General features: G+C 40.5%; 1 protein-coding gene across 12 annotated transcripts in view; it reads left to right on the top strand.

Annotated features, from left to right (window-relative positions):
- The window catches only part of ABCC9 (ATP binding cassette subfamily C member 9), a 68,799-nt gene that overhangs the window by 26,213 nt on the left and 23,306 nt on the right, over positions 1-19,280 (top strand). For 8 of the 12 annotated variants that reach the window (XM_069003339.1, XM_069003335.1, XM_069003336.1 and 5 more), the window contains 13 exons: positions 126-166; positions 993-1,135; positions 4,277-4,385; positions 5,497-5,607; positions 6,169-6,241; positions 8,128-8,233; positions 9,852-9,890; positions 13,300-13,338; positions 15,197-15,298; positions 16,691-16,775; positions 17,271-17,351; positions 18,280-18,417; positions 18,905-19,030. In XM_069003339.1, coding sequence (XP_068859440.1) covers positions 126-166; positions 993-1,135; positions 4,277-4,385; positions 5,497-5,607; positions 6,169-6,241; positions 8,128-8,233; positions 9,852-9,890; positions 13,300-13,338; positions 15,197-15,298; positions 16,691-16,775; positions 17,271-17,351; positions 18,280-18,417; positions 18,905-19,030 — 1,193 coding nt within the window. The remainder of the gene's footprint in view (positions 1-125; positions 167-992; positions 1,136-4,276; positions 4,386-5,496; positions 5,608-6,168; positions 6,242-8,127; positions 8,234-9,851; positions 9,891-13,299; positions 13,339-15,196; positions 15,299-16,690; positions 16,776-17,270; positions 17,352-18,279; positions 18,418-18,904; positions 19,031-19,280) is intronic. The other 4 variants (XM_069003341.1, XM_069003343.1, XM_069003344.1 and 1 more) reach the window with 2 other exon arrangements.

Genomic DNA, 19,280 nt, shown 5'->3' with positions numbered 1-19,280 from the left:
TTCCTTTGGGCTTTTTAATTACTTGAATTGGAAATAACTGGATCCTTTTAGTGTCATACGCTTACTGTAAAATTGTTTTTTCTTATTTCCTATAATCTGATGCTTATTTTGTTTCTCTTTCCCAGTTTTTATGAATGCAGCCATACCAATAGCAGCTGTTCTTGCAGTAAGATATGGGTTTTTTTCAGTTTTCCTTATAAAAATGGGAGAGAAAAGTGGGGGGAGGGGGTGTAAAAAGGAAGAACAGGACACCATTGTTATTGTAGGACCTACTGTTTACTAAACCAGCAGATGAGTTAAGAGGACCCTGCTAACTGTAGGACAGCATGACACTGGAAGTTGTCATTCCCAGAAGGTGGATTGGCAAAACCAAAGAGAAAAATAATTTTTTACTATAAGAAAGAAAAAACATTACAACTTGAAAGAAAGAAAGAAAGAAAGAAAGAAAGAATTCATTACCACTTGAAAGAAGACCCATTTTGAAAAGCTCTTTTTGAAAGGGGTTTTGAGTGTCTTTTCTTGTCTCTTTAGCAAGAAAACTCATTCCTGTTTCAAAATGCATTATGAGGCATCATTTCAGTTTTCAAGAAAGGGTACTCTGCAGTTTAAAGAGGAATAAATTTTGCTTGTTCTCTAGCCAGGTTTAAGTCTTATCTGTGAAAAAACCCTAAGATTTGTTAGATTCTTACTGGGTTTTTCTCTGAGCTGTGTGTTTCCTGTAAACCCTAAAGTCAGTTACAAAGCTGTAATCAAATGCTAGATTTTACAGTGAAAACTTTTTCACTCTTCAATGTTTAAACCTCTTGAAATCACTGGCAAGATTTTAAAATCTATTTTGCTTTAACACAACACACCTTTCTCTTCAGTTCATCTTGATTCCCAATGAACTGTGGTAGTTATTAGCCTTAGCTGAGCAAAATATCTTTCTTGCTGTCCTTGTCCATCTTGTTCAAGAGTCCTTGTCCTGACGTGCTCTTTCCCTGATGTGACAGACCTTTGTGACTTATGCATACACCAATGACAGGCCACTACAGCCCGCCCAGGCCTTTGCATCCCTGTCACTGTTCCACATCTTGGTCACACCTCTGTTCCTGCTCTCCACCGTGGTTCGTTTTGCAGTCAAGGCCATCGTGAGGTAAGTGGCCCCTCTCCTTCCTCCAACTCCTGAACACCCATGTTCAATAACAGAAATGGTTGTTTCTACCTGCTCAAGTGGAAGAGTGTTATGAAGTGGGACTCTGATGCTAAAGATGTGAGAGAAATCAGTGACCCTTCCTTTTCACTGCAGGACACTGAGACAAAGAAACACAGCACAGGAAGGACAGGGAGCTGCTGGGGCCCGTCCAGAGCAGGGACACCAAGGGCAGCAGAGGGATGGAGCAGCTCTGCTGTGAGGAAAGGCTGAGGGAATTGGGATTGTTCAGCCTGGAGAAGAGAAGGCTTTGGGGTGACCTCATTGTGGCCTTGCAGTGCCTGAAGGGAGCCCACAGGAAAGATGGAGAGAGACTCTTGGCAAGGGCCTGGAGTGACAGGGCAAGGGGGAATGGCTTCATACTGACAGAGAGGATGTTTAGATTGGATATTAAAAAGGAAATCTTCACTGTGAGGGTGCTGAGGCCCTGGCACAGGTTGCCCAGAGAAGCTGTGGCTGCCCCTGGATCCCTGGAAGTGTCCAAGGCCAGGTTGGATGGGGCTCTGAGCAAGCTGGTCTGGTGGAAGGGGGGTCAGAACCAGGTGGTCTTTGAGATTCCTTCCAACCCAGGCCATTCTGTGATTCTATGATTCTTAATGTTCCATTCTTTTTACAATTTCACTAACTTTAGCAGTTCACATTCAGAGCTGCACTGTTCTTCCTTGAGAGATGCTCCTGTTCTCCCAGTGTGGCCACCCCCCACCACTCTTCCCTAGCACTCTCTGGGCTCTTGTCAGCACTGAGGGGGTGAGAGAGGCTGGTGTGAAGCTTTCTAGTGAGACCAGCCCTTCTGAAGCAAGGAAGAGTAACTGGCTTAACCCCCTCCACAGAAGGTGCATTGGGCTATAAGTGAGAATTTAGTGATGTCCTGCATCCTGTTCCAGGTATTTATTTCTGCAAAACAGCCCAACAGAGCAGCTTCCTTCATGCTGAGCTATAGAGTACTTACTCTCAAAGGAGCTGGTTGGTATAAATCAAATTTCAGGCTTTTGGGTGTTGTGTCAGTGGCCTCTATGGACACAGTCATGGATGCTCTGACTTCAAAAAAGAAAAATAATTAAACAGAGTTTATTTTTATCAAAGCAGCAGCAGGAGCAAGGCCACATGAGACATTTTCCCTAGGTTGAAAATTATTTCTGAGTAGTGGAAAATCTCCAGGCTCCTCTATAAATCATCCAAGCCTCTACATCTCTGTACAATGTTTAGCATAGCCCTAATATCAAAATGGTGTGTATATTTTCCTTAACACTGCTGGCCACCCCTCAGGGCAATATTTAAAGATTTGCCAAAACAAACTGCATCCTTTTTTCAAACTCATTTCCTAACATCCTTCTCCCATGAACATCATGTCCCCCAGGTGAAGGATAAAGATTGTGTGTTTGGCCACTCCATGACTCTATTCTCAATCAAATACATACACGACTATGTGCTTATTATTTCTGTGATTAGGAGCTTATACTTTGGTCAGAATCTCAATTTTCTGTTCAAGAGTAGTTCTAGTGCCAATAAAACTTCTGAGGGTACCTCATTCAAACACAAAGTAAGGGTTGATGTCATCTTAGGTGCATGATCAAAACAAGGTCTTGTATCTTCTACAAAAAAATGAATTCTTGCTTAGTCACCTAAGTAAGACTGAAATTCTCATATGGAAACATATCAGAATTTATGTGTCACATAAATTTTCTGTTCAAGAGAGGAGATGGGAACAGGCATGCTGGCAGGAGGAAATAATGACAACAGCAGTACTTTCTTGCTAACCTGTATCTCCGTGGCTTGAAGGTGTATTGATAATTTAATATAAAATACACAGACAGGCTTTGAGATGCACTACTTTCCCATTTGCAGATTAATGTTCCAATAACTCATCTGGAGGCATATGTCCTTCTGCTTTCTCAGTCTCTCGCCAAATGCACCTTGATTTTAGTTTTTGCAAAGTAACAGCTTCACCACAACTGGTGTGTGATTTTGTTCATCCCTTCCCCAGAATGATAATGACCCAAGTGCTTACAGCTCTCTGAAAGGAAGTGGGACAGAAAGAGGATCAAATCCTCCTGTGATGAAGAATGAATTGAACCTGCACACTATATTTCCCAGTGGACAATTTTAAGAGCTAGCCAAAGAGTTGCTGTGTGTCTCCAGGCCACAGCTGTGCTGAGGTGTGCAGTACCCAGCCCCTGTGTGCATGGAGTGCATAGAACCATGGAATCCCAGAATATGCTGAGTTGGAAGAGACACATCAGGATCATTGAGTCCAGCTCCTGGCCCTACACAGAAAACCCCAGGAATCCCACCCTGTGCCTCAGAGCATTGTTCAAATTCTCCTTGTACTCTGTCAGCCTTGAGGCTGTGACCATTCCCTGGGGAGCCTATTCCAGTGCCTGACCACCCTCTGGGTAAAGAACTTCTTCCTGATATCCAACCTAAACCTCCCCTGACACAGCTTCATGCTGTTTCCTTGAGTCCTGTCACTGGTCACAGGGAGCAGAGATCAGTACTTGCCCCTTCACTTCCCCTCATGAGGAAGCTGCAGAACTGCTGTGAGGTGTGCCCTCAGCCTCCTCTTCTCCAGGCTGAGCAAGCCAGGTGACCTCAGCTGTTCCTCATATGGTTTCCCCTCCAGACCCTTCACCATCCTCATGACCTCCTTTGGACAGTCTCTAATAGCTTTAATGTCTTTTTTTATATGAAGCAAAAGCGGTGTCAGGATGCACCCACTGTCCTGGCAGTTCCAGAGGATGGAGGTGGGTGAATGACTCATTTCTGCACTCTGACTGCACAGGCATGAGAAAGGCATGGAAGAGATAAGCTTGCCAAGATGGAAGCCATTCCCACGGAGCTCCCTTGGCACCCTCATGACTTTCTCTGCTCTTCATTCCCAGCTACCAGTACAATGCTTAATTATTTTCATCTGTCCTTCTTCAACACACATAAATCTTCATTTGCCATCAGGGTGGCAGATGAAAAGATCCCATGAACTCCTTTTGGAACATTTCTGATAAATCCTGCTGGCGTGACTGCACAAAAAAGGAAATGTATTCGTGGAAACCTGGGTTTATGAAACTCACTGTCCTGTTTTCTTTCAAGTGTACAGAAGCTGAATGAGTTTCTCCTGAGTGATGAGATTGGAGATGACAGCTGGAGAGGGGGGGACAGCTCTGTACCTTATGAATCCTGCAAGAAGCACACAGGACTTGTAAGTTCTGCTTCATGACACTGAATTTCAAAGCAGAGAGGCCACATAGCCCCATACAGGGCCAGTGGCCAAGTTGACAAAGCCCAAGAGCTGTGGCTTCTAGCCTGGCTCTAATATTGACCAGTTTTTCCTCTTTTGTCTTACTCTCTGTGTTTTTTGTGACATGAAGGGTCCCCATATGCATTTAAGCATTGCTGAAGTGCCAATAGTAAAAAAAAAACCAACCTAAAAGAACCATAACACACCAACATATTTAAATATTACTAAAATTCAACATTATTAATTTTTAATAAAAGGCCCAGGTAGATTTCCTGTGGTTATGGGGTTTGTACTGTATATTGCCCATACAATGCATCTTATGTTGGTCATCCTTAGGGAGGAACAATTCCTGCTCTGGGAAATCCAGAATTAAAGGTGGAAAAAAACAACACCAATCTTTGTTAAATAGGAATTAATTCCAAAATGCTGTTTCTGGAGTACTAAACATAGAGTAAATTTGAGTGAAATTTGAGGACAAAAAAACCCACAACAAAGATGAATTGGGAAAAGGTGTTTTTTTTTCATTTTGACATTTTTCTAAAGCTATATATTTCAGCAGTTTCAATCTGACCGTACAATTTGAAATGTGACTGAAACTTGAAATGGCAATAGAAAGAAAGGATTAGCACAAAATAAATTTTATTTTAGCTTTCCAACCTGAAACAACACCTTTCTTGGGTTTTCTGATAACAAAAGAAATAAAAATGAGATTGTTTCAGCCTTTATTTTGTTTGTCCTGTCCACCTTTTGCTTAGTCCAACAGAGACAGCCAAGTCCAGATGATGGGGAGAGTGTTTGAGGAGGATGGCAGAGCTGAAATTTGAGATGGTCATGCACAGGAAGCAAAAAAATCCCAGTATTTTCTGTGCTTCAGTTAAGGGTGTTCAAACATTTAAAAAGTGTGCAAGACAGTAGTATGTCTGTATTATCACATATTGAAAAGCAGTGGCTGCTTCTCCTGAGCTGGAATGATGGCAGGAAAGGGAATGGATTGTTTGCTTTACAGGGCACCAAATTCTGTCTTCCCTGGAGGAGTCCAACTTTTCTCCTTCCTTCACTTCTCTCTGTGTAGCACACCAAGGCCATCAACAGGAGGCAGCCTCTGAGGTATCAGCTGGAAAACTACGAGCAGCCAGCAAGGAAGCAGACACGGCCTGTGGAGATCGATGATGTGGCAATTAAGGTGGTTTGAAAATGTCATCTCATTGAAAAATGAGATGAAAATGTTTTCCCTCATGAAAACAGGGAGCAGATCCTCCTGCAACAGCACCTGATGGTGCCCAATTGCTGCTGTTGTTTCAAATTTTCCATGGCAAGAGCAAGCCCTTAAATAAGTTAGCACTTTAGCCAAATTTACATTGAGAAGAGTGAGCTTCAGACCAGTTTTTGTAGTTATTTTGTGTCTTCTCAGGAAACAAAGAGGCATCATGAGTCTAAAGTCTAAGTCTTTAGTCTCATATTTGACAGAATGAAAGTGTTTGTTAAATAGAACTCAGCTCAAGCACATCCCTTTCTTGCATTACATACATTATGTATTTGTGTATTTATCTTTTCTTGTTCACAATTTTTGTGGGTTTGGCAATCCTTACAAAGTTGGCTTAGTTTTCTTCTGTGTGTGTACAACCATACCACACTGTATCTATTAATCACAGGTATTTATGATTGCATTTTAAATCTAAACTAATCATTCTATTTTTTCCCCCTCCAGTGTTTAAATATCTGTTTCGTCGTAATTGTTTTGCAGGTGACCAATGGATACTTTTCATGGGGAAGTGGTTTAGCTACACTGTCCAACATAAACATTAGAATTCCAACAGGTAGGATGAAAGCACACCTTCAACATGAAATATATAATGTCAGATTGTTATTAATTCCATTTATTGAGTCTGAAATGCACAAAGCTACACACTGAGAATTTTATAATAAAAATTGATGGTAAAAGTGCATACAAGGTCATGACCTGTATTGTACATATAGCAATATAATTAGATAAATTATATGGCTTTAACATAGCTATATAATTTATATATTTCTATAATAGCCCAAACTGAGTCAAGAGTAAGAATAAACATGAAAAAATGGCTGCCAAAAATTAGTTATTATTTTTAATAGAAAATTGAAAAAAAAGAAAGAGGGAGGACTCCAGACTCATTCAAACCAAAGGTCCATCTAACTCAGAATATTATTTTTCAGCAACACTTCTGTATTATACTTTTCCTGCCATTTATCATCATTATAGTCTCCCAGTTCACAATTATTTTCATTCAGAGAATGCAGTTTTTCTGTCAAGAAGTCCTCAATTATTTTGTCTCTCAATGAATTTCTCTTTGTCAAGCTGAGTTGCTGCAATTCCTTGCATCCTCAATGTCTTTGGCTAGGAAATCCACAGGTTTACAAAATGCTCGTTTGTTTTGGAAGACTTGCATAACAAATGTGAAAAGTAGCAACTAATTTTTTCTATTATTATTAATAACAAAAATAATTTTATTTATTATTTTTGTTGTTGTTAATGCTGTAGAATTCATAACACCATCTGTTGGCATTTCGTATTATTGAATAGCCTTATGCTTTATTTTGATCTCCAATCAAGGGCTTAGTTTTAAAATAGAGTATTACTTTAGGTTGCTGTCACATGGTAATTTAGTAATCCCTAAGCCTGTATGATTTGTTTCCATGTAGCATTGAATGTCACCAGCAAAATATCTTTGCTCCAAGGAGTTTACAGTCTGAGGCCATGGGTTCACAGGCTGGGTGAGCCAGAATTTGCCTCCTATGGAAGGAATAAGACCCTTGGCTTCCCAGCTGGAGAGAAGCTTAACTGGAATTTTTCAGTACCTAAACAGGGGCTACAAGAAAGATGGAGAGAGACTCTTGACAAGGGCCTGGAGTGACAGGTCAAGGGGGAATGGCTTCACACTGACAGAGAGTGGGTTTAGATTGGATATGAGGAAAGAAATCTTCACTGTGAGGGTGGTGAGGCCCGGGCACAGATTGTCCAAAAAAGCTGTGACTGCCCCTGGATCCCTGGAACTGTCCAAGGCCAGGTTGGATGGGGCTCTGAGCAAGCTGGGATAGTGGAAGGTCCCCCTGCCCATGGCAGGGGATGGAATGAAGTGATCCATGAGGTCCCTTCCAACACATTCTGTAAGTCTATGAAATGCACTGGCCAGCTCAGTTAGTGAATTCAATCAGTTATGGGAAGATCTGAGAAGCACTGTTGTCACTGCAGAGTAGGTCTGGAGGTAGGAAAGTGTCTCTGTGAGGGGAAGGAGAAGTACAGCAAAGCAGAGAAGAGTTATGGGTCTTCTTTCAGCTCATTTATTAGATTGGCCCAAATTCATTTCAGTTCATTTGTTAGATTGGTCCAAATTTTCATGAAACTTCAGACTGAATAATCACTCCTCACCGTATATCATTTGACCCTAAATAACTTTACCAGAGTAACACAGTCCCATAAAACAAATTTTAATATAGGTAAGAGCAAAAGTCTCATTCTTTTGGAGATTAGTGTGTTATTGCAATCCATTAATGTTTCCACAGATGAATATAGGCAATATTGCCCATTTATGTAGTGGATGCTAAAAAAATAATAATCAGTTCAAGTGCTCTAGAGCTGAACCTAGCTGGGCCTTGTGAACTGGAGTATAACTGGTTTTTTTTTCTCTTTTTAAAATGTGTTCTGTTGTTTTTACTATTGTCATAGGTCAGATGACAATGATTGTGGGCCAAGTTGGCTGTGGCAAGTCTTCACTTCTCCTTGCTATATTGGGAGAGATGCAGACCCTGGAGGGAAAAGTTCACTGGAGCAAGTATGTTTATATAGCTATTAATTGCTGTATTCATTTAAGGAGGAGGCTGAGATTTGCTGTGAGAAATGTAAACTTCATCCCTCAGAACTGCATGTTGAGTGATTACCATCATCCAGATCCTCTCTGGAATGCATCACCTGCAAACTCAGGAAGGATTTTTCACTGTTTGTCATGTTCAGAGCAGGCAGAGCAGGGTGCCTCAGGAAGGGAAGGAGGCCAGTCTGGTGATTAATATCTAATATACTGGCCTGCAAATGGCCTGGATAGAAAGCATGGGCTATTCCTTTTATCAAATAAGCTTCAGTACTCACTATAATTGAAGTCAGCATTGTCACATTGTTCCTGTACCCAGCAGTGAAAGTGTGACAGGCTGGAGCTTCTCCAGCCCAGTGGGATGTGTAGGGTGCCAGCCTAAAGGAAGGGATGCATTTCCCACTCAGAAATGCTGCTGCTGGCAGAAAAAAAAATGTAATTACATGTGAGCAGTGCTTTTCTCCTTCCCTGGTATCTGCACAAACCCCACCTATGGAACAGTGTCACTCTTCACAGTAATACACTCAAAAAGCCTGAACACACCAAACACCTTAAGAGCAAAGGCTGGTAAAAAGCTGTTTCTAAAAGGAGAACTGCCCATGAGGTCAGGCCTTGGATTCAGGAACCAGTGAATGAGAACTTCCTACAGAAACTAGAGTGGGGCAGCAAGCACTCTTCAAGCCTAGGCAGGACAGAGACAGTGGAAGTGATGTGCTGTAACCCCAAGACTTGTTCTTTGGTTTTAAAGATCAGTTCTCTTTCCTTAAAACTACCAAGCCAAAATCCTCTCAATTAGCTTTTTTTTGCTGAGAAAAGAGGGAATTTTGTCACAGAGACCAATATTTTGTTGCCCTGTCCCTTGACTAGTAACCTCCTTTGTCATATTTTTCTTACAGCAATGTTGTAAACTGTATTTTTTTTTGCTTTTCCTGTGATAGTATCCATGGCATTTTTGCAGTCTAGCTTTATTTCACTTTCTGCTATTCTAAACATATGATCTCACTGGAGTAGCAGGTACAGTTGAAGCCAAGGCTAGACTAAATTTAGTTTAATTATATATGAATTTAAGCTCTGAAGGAAGAAGAATATGTGACCCACCACAGTTAATTTCTTTGAGACATGTAATGAAGGTTTTCATACCACCATCTGAGTAGTTTTTTTTTTCTGAGTAGTTTAAAAAAATGACAGGAGTAAGTAGAATGTACCTTGAAATTATTCTCATAACTGTTTTGAAAGATGTATTTGAGAAAGACTCAGATATTTCCTAGATAAAGATATGGAACCTTGGAGAGATTAGAAAAATGAGAAGTCTTAGAAACCTAATAGGTACAGCTTATGAAATGTTTCGTAATTATGAATTGTGAAAAAATAAAAGTTGAAGTTTAGTATTGTTCAAGAGATAGGACCATGCTGTCAGTTGATTAGTCTGTACACCACCAGATCACCAGGCAACTCAGGGTGTCGTGGGTTTGTTTGCTAAACCACAACACAGGGTTTAGCAAACACCTCAGACATTTTTTTCACTGCACACTATAATTGTGATATAGCTGATGCAAACATGGTTATGTTTTGCTGGTAATTTCAGACTACCTGGCAGACAGATGAATACAGAAGGATACTTCAGGTATTTAACTAAGTGGATCCTGTGTTTTGCAAAACCATAATAAAGGTCCTATTTACTCTTTTAAGTCCCTTTCCCTGTGATTCTCCATGCATGACTAACGCAGCTACTGATCCAGGGATGAAATGCAGGCTAAGTGAATTCCTTTACAAATTCAGCTGTAACAACACAGTAACTGTAAGCATGGATAAGACTGCAGCCCCAGTTATACTGGGACAATCCTGCAAGGCATCACTGGGATTCAAATACCCTGTTGGTGTGGAGGCTGGCTGCAGTGAGAGCCATGTGTCCTGCTGCCAGGGTTGTCACTGCTTTGGCATCTCAGGGAAATAAAGCATGGCAGCGTATCTTTCTGTAAAAGATCTTGGCTGGGGCAAATCTTGTGGGCTGGGTCTCAGTTTTTCCCACTTATATGAGACATGTCCCAGAAATGTGACATCCTTAGACATGGAGCTGGGTTTTTGTTTTCCTAGTGAGCAATCAGCTTGAGAGGCTTGTTAGACACTGATGCGTGGGGCTGTTGGGGTGCAGTCATTCAGCCAAGCCTGTTTCAGATCTGAGTTATTTATTATTATTTCTTATTAATTTTTTGGAATTATGCAGAGATGTGTTCCCCTCAGGCACATCAAGCCAAACAGTCAGAACCATCTTCTCAGACTGCCAAGCCAAGAGGGGCTAAGTGGAAACCCTTCACTTGCTACACGGTTTTTGTACATTTTAATGGTTTCTGTGCAAACAGCTTGTTGTATACTAAGTGAAAAGCTCAGGAAACACAAGAACTATTAAATAGGTCCTCACAAATCACCTATTCTGTCCTCTAGTATCCAGAAGGATGTGACAAAAATTAGGAAAGGTCAGTGCTCCCCTTAGAAGGATTGCCAAGTGCAATGCTCACCCAAAGATTACAACCATAGGAGCTCACAGAAGGCACTGAAGGACATAATGGGCACTGGAGGGATAAATGATCATCCACATAAATCTCAGTTGCCAAAATCAGCAGAACTACCAGTTCTGGTTGCAGGGACAGGCCTAAATTTCTCTCAGCTCCTAGATGGAATACGTGTAAATGCTTTGTCCTCATCTTGCCTCAATTTCCAGCCTATATTAGCAGAGGAAATGGCTCATTCTGTGGTTCCAAGGTTATCGCAGAGATTTTACACACCTTTTTTCTCCTCCCTTTTTCATTTGTAGGATGAGGGAATCAGGGCCTGGTTAGAGATGCTTTAGTCTATTTTAAAACATTATGAGTTACCATAAAAGTGTATAATCCTCAACAGGGTGTCTTTTTTACTTTTCCTTAAACCCTTGATTTAAATTGATTTTTTTGTTGTTGTTTGGTTTTTTTCCATCTTATGTATTCAAAATCCTATAAAATGACTAATTAGTTTGGTCCTTCCTACCATTTCAGAGTTGAACTTACCACACCCCATTTTGGGCAATATGTATACTTTATAGTACAGCTAAAAATCAGTATAAATAGCCACATTTCAATAAATAAATGAAGTAGAGGAAATAAATGCTAATCCCCTCAGGCAAATAAAATACCATTTTTAGAAATCTCAGGAGCTTCATTTTCAGCCCACTCCCATGCCCTGCAATCACATTACTCTCTCAGATTCAGCAGGGTAATAAAGTATAAAACCAAATACTTAATCCCCGTGTTTGGGAAGGCCCCAGCTCACTAAAGGTCTTCTCTGTGTTTATTCATGGGATTATTGGTGAATGTGGGTTCTCACAGAAATCTCATTCATAATTTGGGAGAATCAAAGTCTGTTTGTCAAGCTAAACCGGGAATGAAATTTCTAACCAAGGAAAAAGGGTTTAAGAAACCAAGATCCTAAAATTAGTCCTTGCCCATTGAGATACTCTGGTTATAATGGCAAGCATGCTAAATCTGGTATGGAATTGCAAAGAGTCTTGCAAGGCTTGTGCCCGGTTTTTGTTAACTTGTAGTTCAGAAGGTGCTCCCAAACTTATACCTGAAAGCATTTTCTCCTTCTCTACCACTGCAGTGCTCTCCTGATAAAAGTTTGGGGGTCTTGAATGGAGCAAATTTAGGGTTTCTTCTTCTTGTTTGCCTTCACCTAATTCCAAGCTCCTTTTCAATCTCTCCTTAGACTCCATCTTTTGATTTCTTGTAACTTTTTTCCATGGTAGAGAAGACTGGAAGCTTCTGCTGATTGAGAGATCACTAAAGTGAGGGGCTTTCTGTTTTGAGCCTCAATGTGTGGCTCTCTGACACTTCTGGGACTTATTCCCCTCTGATGCAGCACCTTCTCTCACAATTGGTGCACGAAGAAAACACAGAGTGTGCATTTTAGGAGGCCTGAATTATCCAAGTCCTCAGAGAGATGATGTGCAGCACAAAAAACAACATGTCTCAGTTCTGGCATTTTGGGAAGATGCTTAATACATGAGTCTGGCATTACAAGGACTCTGCTTGCTATTAGAATTTTTATGCCCTTTCTAGACTTGGATATCCTGCTAACGAGTGCTGCTGCATTTACTGGTATCCCAGCAGTCAAGCAGTCATTTCTGTCTCAGCATTAAAGAGTTTCATCTGGAGTATTCATAGGCCTGAGAGAAGAGGATTTGTTTGTTCATGGCCATTTATTTAAAGTCAGGAAAATCATGACGTAACATGAGTTTTCCACCCTCTTCCAATGCCTGTTTCTATTCACCTGGTATAATCTCTTTTAAGTTTTGCACTTTGCAAAACATGCATCACCATGCCTGGAATGAGCATCACTGCTGGTCCAAAACTGCTTTCCCTGCCATTCCAGGCCCCTGGCACTGCTAATAAATCAATTAACAAATAGAGGGAGCTGCAAAATCATTTATGTCATTGCTGCCATTTGAATGCTCTTCAGAATGCATTTCTTAGGGATGTGATCCTTAAGAAGTGGAGGATGACAAAGAAAGCTTACATGTTGTAGTGCTGTGCACAGCTTTATGCAGCCTTAGTGCTACAAAGAGATTAAAAATCTGTTCTGATCCTACAGTGTAGCTGCAAAGTTTATCTTTACTCCAGGGGAAATTTGTCATTAGTCACCAACTTCTGCAGGCCATTGGCAGAACTGTGTGGAGAAGCTAACTTATTGCTTGCCAGGCAATATCAATATTTTAATTTTTAAAAGGTTTTATGAGACAATTTTCATTTTTAATGCATTTTCTAACAATGTAATTTGCCTGTTTAGCCTCTATGCCTTGTAGATATGAAACTGTCAAATTTAGAAAAGTGTTATGCTTTTGCTTAGACCTTGTTTGCTTTCCCTTCAAGAACAAAAAACCCAAACTTATGTTGAGTTTTTAAAGTATGTAATTAACTCCAGGTTCACTGTATGTAAAACTAGCACAAAATGTTACTCTTTATATTTCCTGCTTACTAAATGTCATTTACCATAACTTACAGTGTAAATGAAACTGAACCTTCTTTTGAAGCATCCAGAAGGTATTACTTCTTTTCTAGTGTATCATAAAACACTCATTAATTTCTTCAGAATCTCCCCAAATCCTCATCTCTGTGCTCTTAAGCCATCTCTGTGTTTCCTTAACATGTTGATAATTGTTTGCTGTGGGATTAATTGATAGATTGTGCAAATCCAGTGGATCCCCCACTTCTCCAGCCAGTGAACCACTACCTCTGTCTTTTCTGAAAGATGCTGAGTTCCCAGCTGATCTCAGTGGGAGTTTAGTGTGCTCCTTGTCATGCAAGACAGGATCTCTAGGTATGAGGCATCATTAGTTGTCTCCTTCAGTGTGTTTTTGAGTTTTCTGCCCAGTACCGGGTTCCCCATGGTGCCTAACCTGGGATGGGATGGAGCAGGGCACAGAGGGAGCCAGCTCAGCTCCAGCTGAAGCCAAGCACGGACTCCACCCCTGGCTCCAGGTTTAAAAGAAGGACAAGCTCCACTAAAAGCATGTCACAAATGACAGAGAGGTAGTGGCACACGGAGATGTGGCTGGGAGCCACACAATGATTTGCTGCCCATAATCTCAAGGACATATTTCATACGAGTGCATATGAACAGCTAAAACTCCTGGAAGTTTTGGGATATTGCTGACAGATTCTAACCAGCTGTTTCTCCTGCCCTAGCATCTCCTCTCTCAATAGTAAATCCTACATGCTTACAAATGAAGCTAAGCAAATGCTTTGCTGGAAGAATTACCATCAAAGAGACTGAGAAGGAACCTAACTGTGGCCTTCCAGAACCTGTAGGGAGCCAACAAGAAAGATGGAGAGAGACCATTTACAAGGGCCTGGAGTGACAGGACAAGGATGAATGGCTTCACACTGACAGAGAGCAGGTTTAGATTGGATACTAGAAAAAAAATCTTTATTGTAAGTGTGCTGAGGCCCTGGCACTGGTTGCCCAGAGAAGCTGTGGCTGCCCCATCCCTGGCAGTATCCAAGGCCAGGTTGGATGGGGCTCTGAGCAAGCTGGGATAGTGGCAGGTGTCCCTGCCCATGGCAGGGGGATGGAATGAGATGATCTTTAAGGTCTTTTCCAACCCAAACCATTCCATGATTCCATGATAAGTGTTCGGATCCATGAGCCAGTACCAGTTCACACCTCCTTCCTCACATCATCTTGGGCATCTCAGAAAAATGTCTGAAATTGCATGACCTTTTTTGCTGCTGTACCTTGGCAAAACAGCCAGAAGTAAAGAGCATTCATGCCTCTATTGACACATGTCACTAGGCATTTAGACACATCTAAAGTATGTCTAATAAATCCTTGGGAGACTGCAGTGCTTCCTTCCCAATCTGTATTAAACTGCTCTCTATTCCAGTATCATTGAGGATCTAACAGCCTGAAAGGAAAAAAAAGTATTCACTGAGAAAAAAGTATTTTATATGTGTGGCCACATAAAATAATCTAAAACTTCAGACAGCAGCAATTCAAGTGTGCTGAAGCCATTTGAACAGTGCCTTTTCACCCCCTGTTCTGATGTTAGAGAAAATAATGCCAAATAACTTTTCCTGTGAGAATTTAATATTTCTTACTGTTATTTATAATTTGCCTTTGGATTTAAACTGCAGTTACTAGAATGAGGTAGGTACCAGGCATTTATAGTAGAATAGAATACAACCTAGAGTGTAGATTTTGCCATCAGGGGAGAGATTGGGTGCTGTTCTAACAAAAACATCAAATTTAAAACTCTTCCCTTCACTTTGTTTTGCTTATGTGTTTCCCTGTATTTTTCTAAATCCACATTCATGAAATTAACTTTAAAAAAATCTGATTATCAGACATTTCATAGTGTGAGGGCTTTGATTCTTACTAAAGCTCTGTGTCTGTCTGCAGTAGGAACAGGTACTCCGTGGCTTATGCAGCTCAGAAGCCGTGGCTGCTCAATGCCACTGTGGAGGAGAACATCATCTTTGGCAGCCCCTTTAATAAGCAGAGGTAAATATCCACCTTCTTGCAAAAAACACCTGGCAGCTCCTTTTAAAGAGGGTTTTTTAGCATCTTCTGGAGGAACTTTGTAGATTCTGGTAAATATCAATCAGTGCATGCTAAAACCGGGGTGGATTTAGCCGACCTGACTTTGTTCACCTCAGAGGAAGGTTTCTGGTTAGTCTTTCAAGGCTGCTCCTCTAACCAGAGTATGTGTCCAAGATGTTTGTGAGAAATCCCACAGTGGCCATGGCTCTCTGTGGAACACAGCTGAAGCCATATGTGTCATTGCCAAGGTGAGATGAATCTCATCTTTGGAGACTACTGACATGTTTTTCTTTTGTTTAATGGAGCCTGAGGCTACCAGAGGTCTCTGGAAATAGGGATTCTAGGCATGTTTCCACTGAGTTTATGTGCTAATCCTGCTGTGATCAATTTACTGGAGCAGCCACTTTCCAAAAACAATATTTATGAAGATGGGGTGCCTCGAGGGAATGGCCTTAATTCTTCCTTTAAAAATACAGGAGACGGGAGTGTGAAAGCTGAGGTGCACAGCTGGTATTGTGCCTATCCAGCACCTGCTTCTTGCATCCTTCTAAAAGGTCAATTAACAAATGTGGAAAAAGTGACTGGACCTAAAGAAAACAAATTGCTGATGTTTTCAAAGGCAACACTCTTTCTGTTTTCAGTTATCAGAAATACACCCTGTTCCTCTCAGTCTGTGCTGTGTTATGATATATGACTCCATTCTGACTTGATAAAAACCTAACCATGACCAAATACCTCAAAATCCAGAAAAGCACCAAAATTTCAGGGACCAAATTCTTCGCCACTGCATCCATCAGCCTGTTCCACTAGCTTCAATGGGGAAAAGCTAAATTTCATCATGCAAATAGTCTGATCCCAGCTGCTCATCAGCAGATCACCTGCCACAGACCCAGAAATCTCACACAAAAAATTTCAAATTTTTGCAAGTGGTTTGCTGTTTCTGGTAAGATCAGAAGAACTTAAGAATCCTTTGTCCTGTAATATCACTCTAAACAAAATGAAGAGGCACTTAAAGGGGGAAGAATAAAAACTCAATGGAAAAGAGCTTAAAATACTCCAGAGTCCAACAAAACAACTCCATGACAGGGAAGAATGCACTCAATAATTTACATAATTAAACCTTTAAAAAGCAGTCTTGCCAATAAAGATCTCTAATAAATATGTCAATTTTTGTTTACAATGCTCCTACAATTTACAATTAGTTCTGAATAATCATTTTGCCCTACTTATTTTTGCAATTATCTAGCCATCCCAGAGCCATAAACACTTCGTGGTGACCTCTAGCTGGAGGTTTTTGTGTTGGTAGAGTCAATGGCTGCATAAATAATTGCAATGACCATATTGTTTTTCCAGGTACAAGGCTGTTACAGATGCCTGTTCTCTGCAGCCTGATATTGATTTACTGCCATTTGGTGACCAGACAGAAATTGGAGAAAGGGTAAATAATGTGAATTCTTTAATCTCTGCTTGACCTTTGTATTAAGAAGACACTCCCTGATGTCACTCAGACTAGTGACATCACTTCTAGTCTGTATTGGACTGCCAAACTGGTAAATAATTGTAATTGACCAAGGGTTGCCACAAAAGAAGTTGAAATCTCTTCTGCTTCTTCAGGTATTTCTCAAATGGGATTTCTTGGCCTGAGTCTCCCATATTTTGCTTGCAGAATTTGATGCTGATATTGGTTACATTTTTTCAATCTAAAAAGCCTACTGTGCTCAGAGCAGCTCTTCATAATTTACACTCACCCCTGAACAATAACTTTTATTCTGATATTATATGAGGATTATGCTTGTTTATCAATAGAATTAGCATTTTAATGAAGTTTTTTTTATTTTTATTGGAACTCTATAATTGTAAAAAACCACATTTCCAAAGGCCTGTCATAATGTTTATTCAAAGATGCCTATTTCTGATCCATTTTACTCATTAGGGGATTAATTTAAGTGGAGGCCAACGACAGAGAATCTGTGTAGCTCGAGCACTCTACCAGAACACCAACATTGTCTTCTTGGTAAGATTTTTCTTTTTCACATGGAGTGTGGGAAGTTAGTAATAAAACTGTAATTCCATATCTTTAGTTTATGTTTAGAAGACCTATGGGGACTTGTATTCAACTCCAAAACCCAATTATAGAGATAGGAAATAAGCGTCCATCAGAGGCAGCATCAAAACATCCTGGGAGACTGGTGAAGGTGGGAATTCCTGTACAGATTAACACTGGAAGAGTGGAACAGGTTGTCTTCTCCTTGCTCTCAGTGGTGACCTACAATCAGCAGAGTCCCACAGAAATCAGCAGGATTTCTGATAAGGAACCATAATGAACAGTATGAGGGCTCAGCAGTCTCCTGCAGAGTGCTGTGGAGCTGGACAGACTGTCCCTTATCTGTTATTAATTTCAAGGCATATCAGGAATTTGGGGGCTGTTTGAACCTCTTCAAAATTAAGTAGAGACTTCTTGAAAAAAAAATGGTTGCATACTGATATCCTTATCTGAATGTTGCCTTATTTCCAGCCACACTCACTCAAAGTGAAGACCAAGCATGTCTGTAGTTTAGTTTGGAGGAAATGAGAAGAGTTGCTAACTCTAATGTAATTTTCCTGTGCCAGTTTCACATCAAAATTGGGCCCAAGCTTGTATTTGGATCCTGGCTTTTTCAAATTTGGATGGGAAATTTCAGTTCTGGTGATCCTGCACTCTCAGTGAGGCACCAGCACTGCACTCAGCCAGACACAAAAAATGAAACTGAGTCCATTGCTGTGAACTGAAGAGCAGTGGATTCCAGCTCACTGGAGTGCAGCCCTCTGACTGGGTCCTAGTCACTAGAGAGAGATAAAACACCAGTAAAGACAGATGCTTTTTTTTTTTTTAAATACTATTTTAGGAATAATCCTCACTGTTGAATCCTGTTCTAGTATTTTTCAATTTGATGTGATTGCAGGATGACCCATTCTCTGCACTGGACATTCACTTGAGTGATCACTTAATGCAGGAAGGGATTTTGAAGTTCCTGCAAGAAGACAAGAGGACTCTTGTTCTGGTCACACATAAATTACAATATCTGCCACATGCTGACTGGGTAAGAGAAGAGGTACCAGGGGAAAATTTGCTAAGGATGAATGTACACTTGAAGTTAACACCATAACATTTAATGGGATTATTACTTTTCCCTGCAACAGAGTCCCTCCTTTATTCCATATGCCATGTGACTAACTGCCACTTTAACTAACACAGATTTTATAGTGGAAGAACTATTTTATTTTTACATTATTTAAGTAGATTTTGTTTTTGTTAATTGAAAGGCCTGGAGAATTTTGATCAAATTGCAAATATGTCTATCCCTTCTTTTCAATGCTTTTTTACACGTGCAGGAAAGCATGACTTACAGGAGTTTCAGTTCATGAGCTGTGCCAGCAAACTTAAGAAGTTTTTAATAAAATATTGAATAAAATGAAGACAGAAATTTGCATAATGGTATTGTCATTAATGACGACACATGTCTTGTAGGATCTGGGTCAGTGATTATGGTATCTGTGATGCTGAGTGCTTGGTGCTTTCTCCCCTAGATCATAGCAATGAAGGATGGAATGGTGCTTAGAGAAGGGACACTAAAGGATATCCAAAACAAGGATGTTGAGCTATATGAACACTGGAAAACTCTGATGAATCGCCAAGATCAAGAGTTGGAAAAGGTAAATGGGAGCATTTAGGCAAGCATGAGTTTTCAGCAAAGAAATATTTGTTGTTTAATTTAAAAAAAACCCACCAAACTGTGTCAGAAGCAAGTTTTAAACCTGACTTTAGGGCAAAACCACATGACCTGTAAGCAGTTTTAGGGGCTGGAATAGATTTTCCAGGAAGTGTGTGGTATATCCATCATGGATGGTTTATAAGGATGTGTAAGGCAAATAACCCTTGGAAATGTGGTGCACAATTGATCCT

Source organism: Aphelocoma coerulescens, chromosome 1A (assembly GCF_041296385.1).
Source record: "Aphelocoma coerulescens isolate FSJ_1873_10779 chromosome 1A, UR_Acoe_1.0, whole genome shotgun sequence".
In the NCBI taxonomy this organism is placed as follows: Eukaryota; Metazoa; Chordata; class Aves; order Passeriformes; family Corvidae; genus Aphelocoma; species Aphelocoma coerulescens.
The sequence above is the reverse complement of the archived record's forward strand: the minus strand, read 5'-3'. Positions and strand labels throughout refer to the sequence as shown.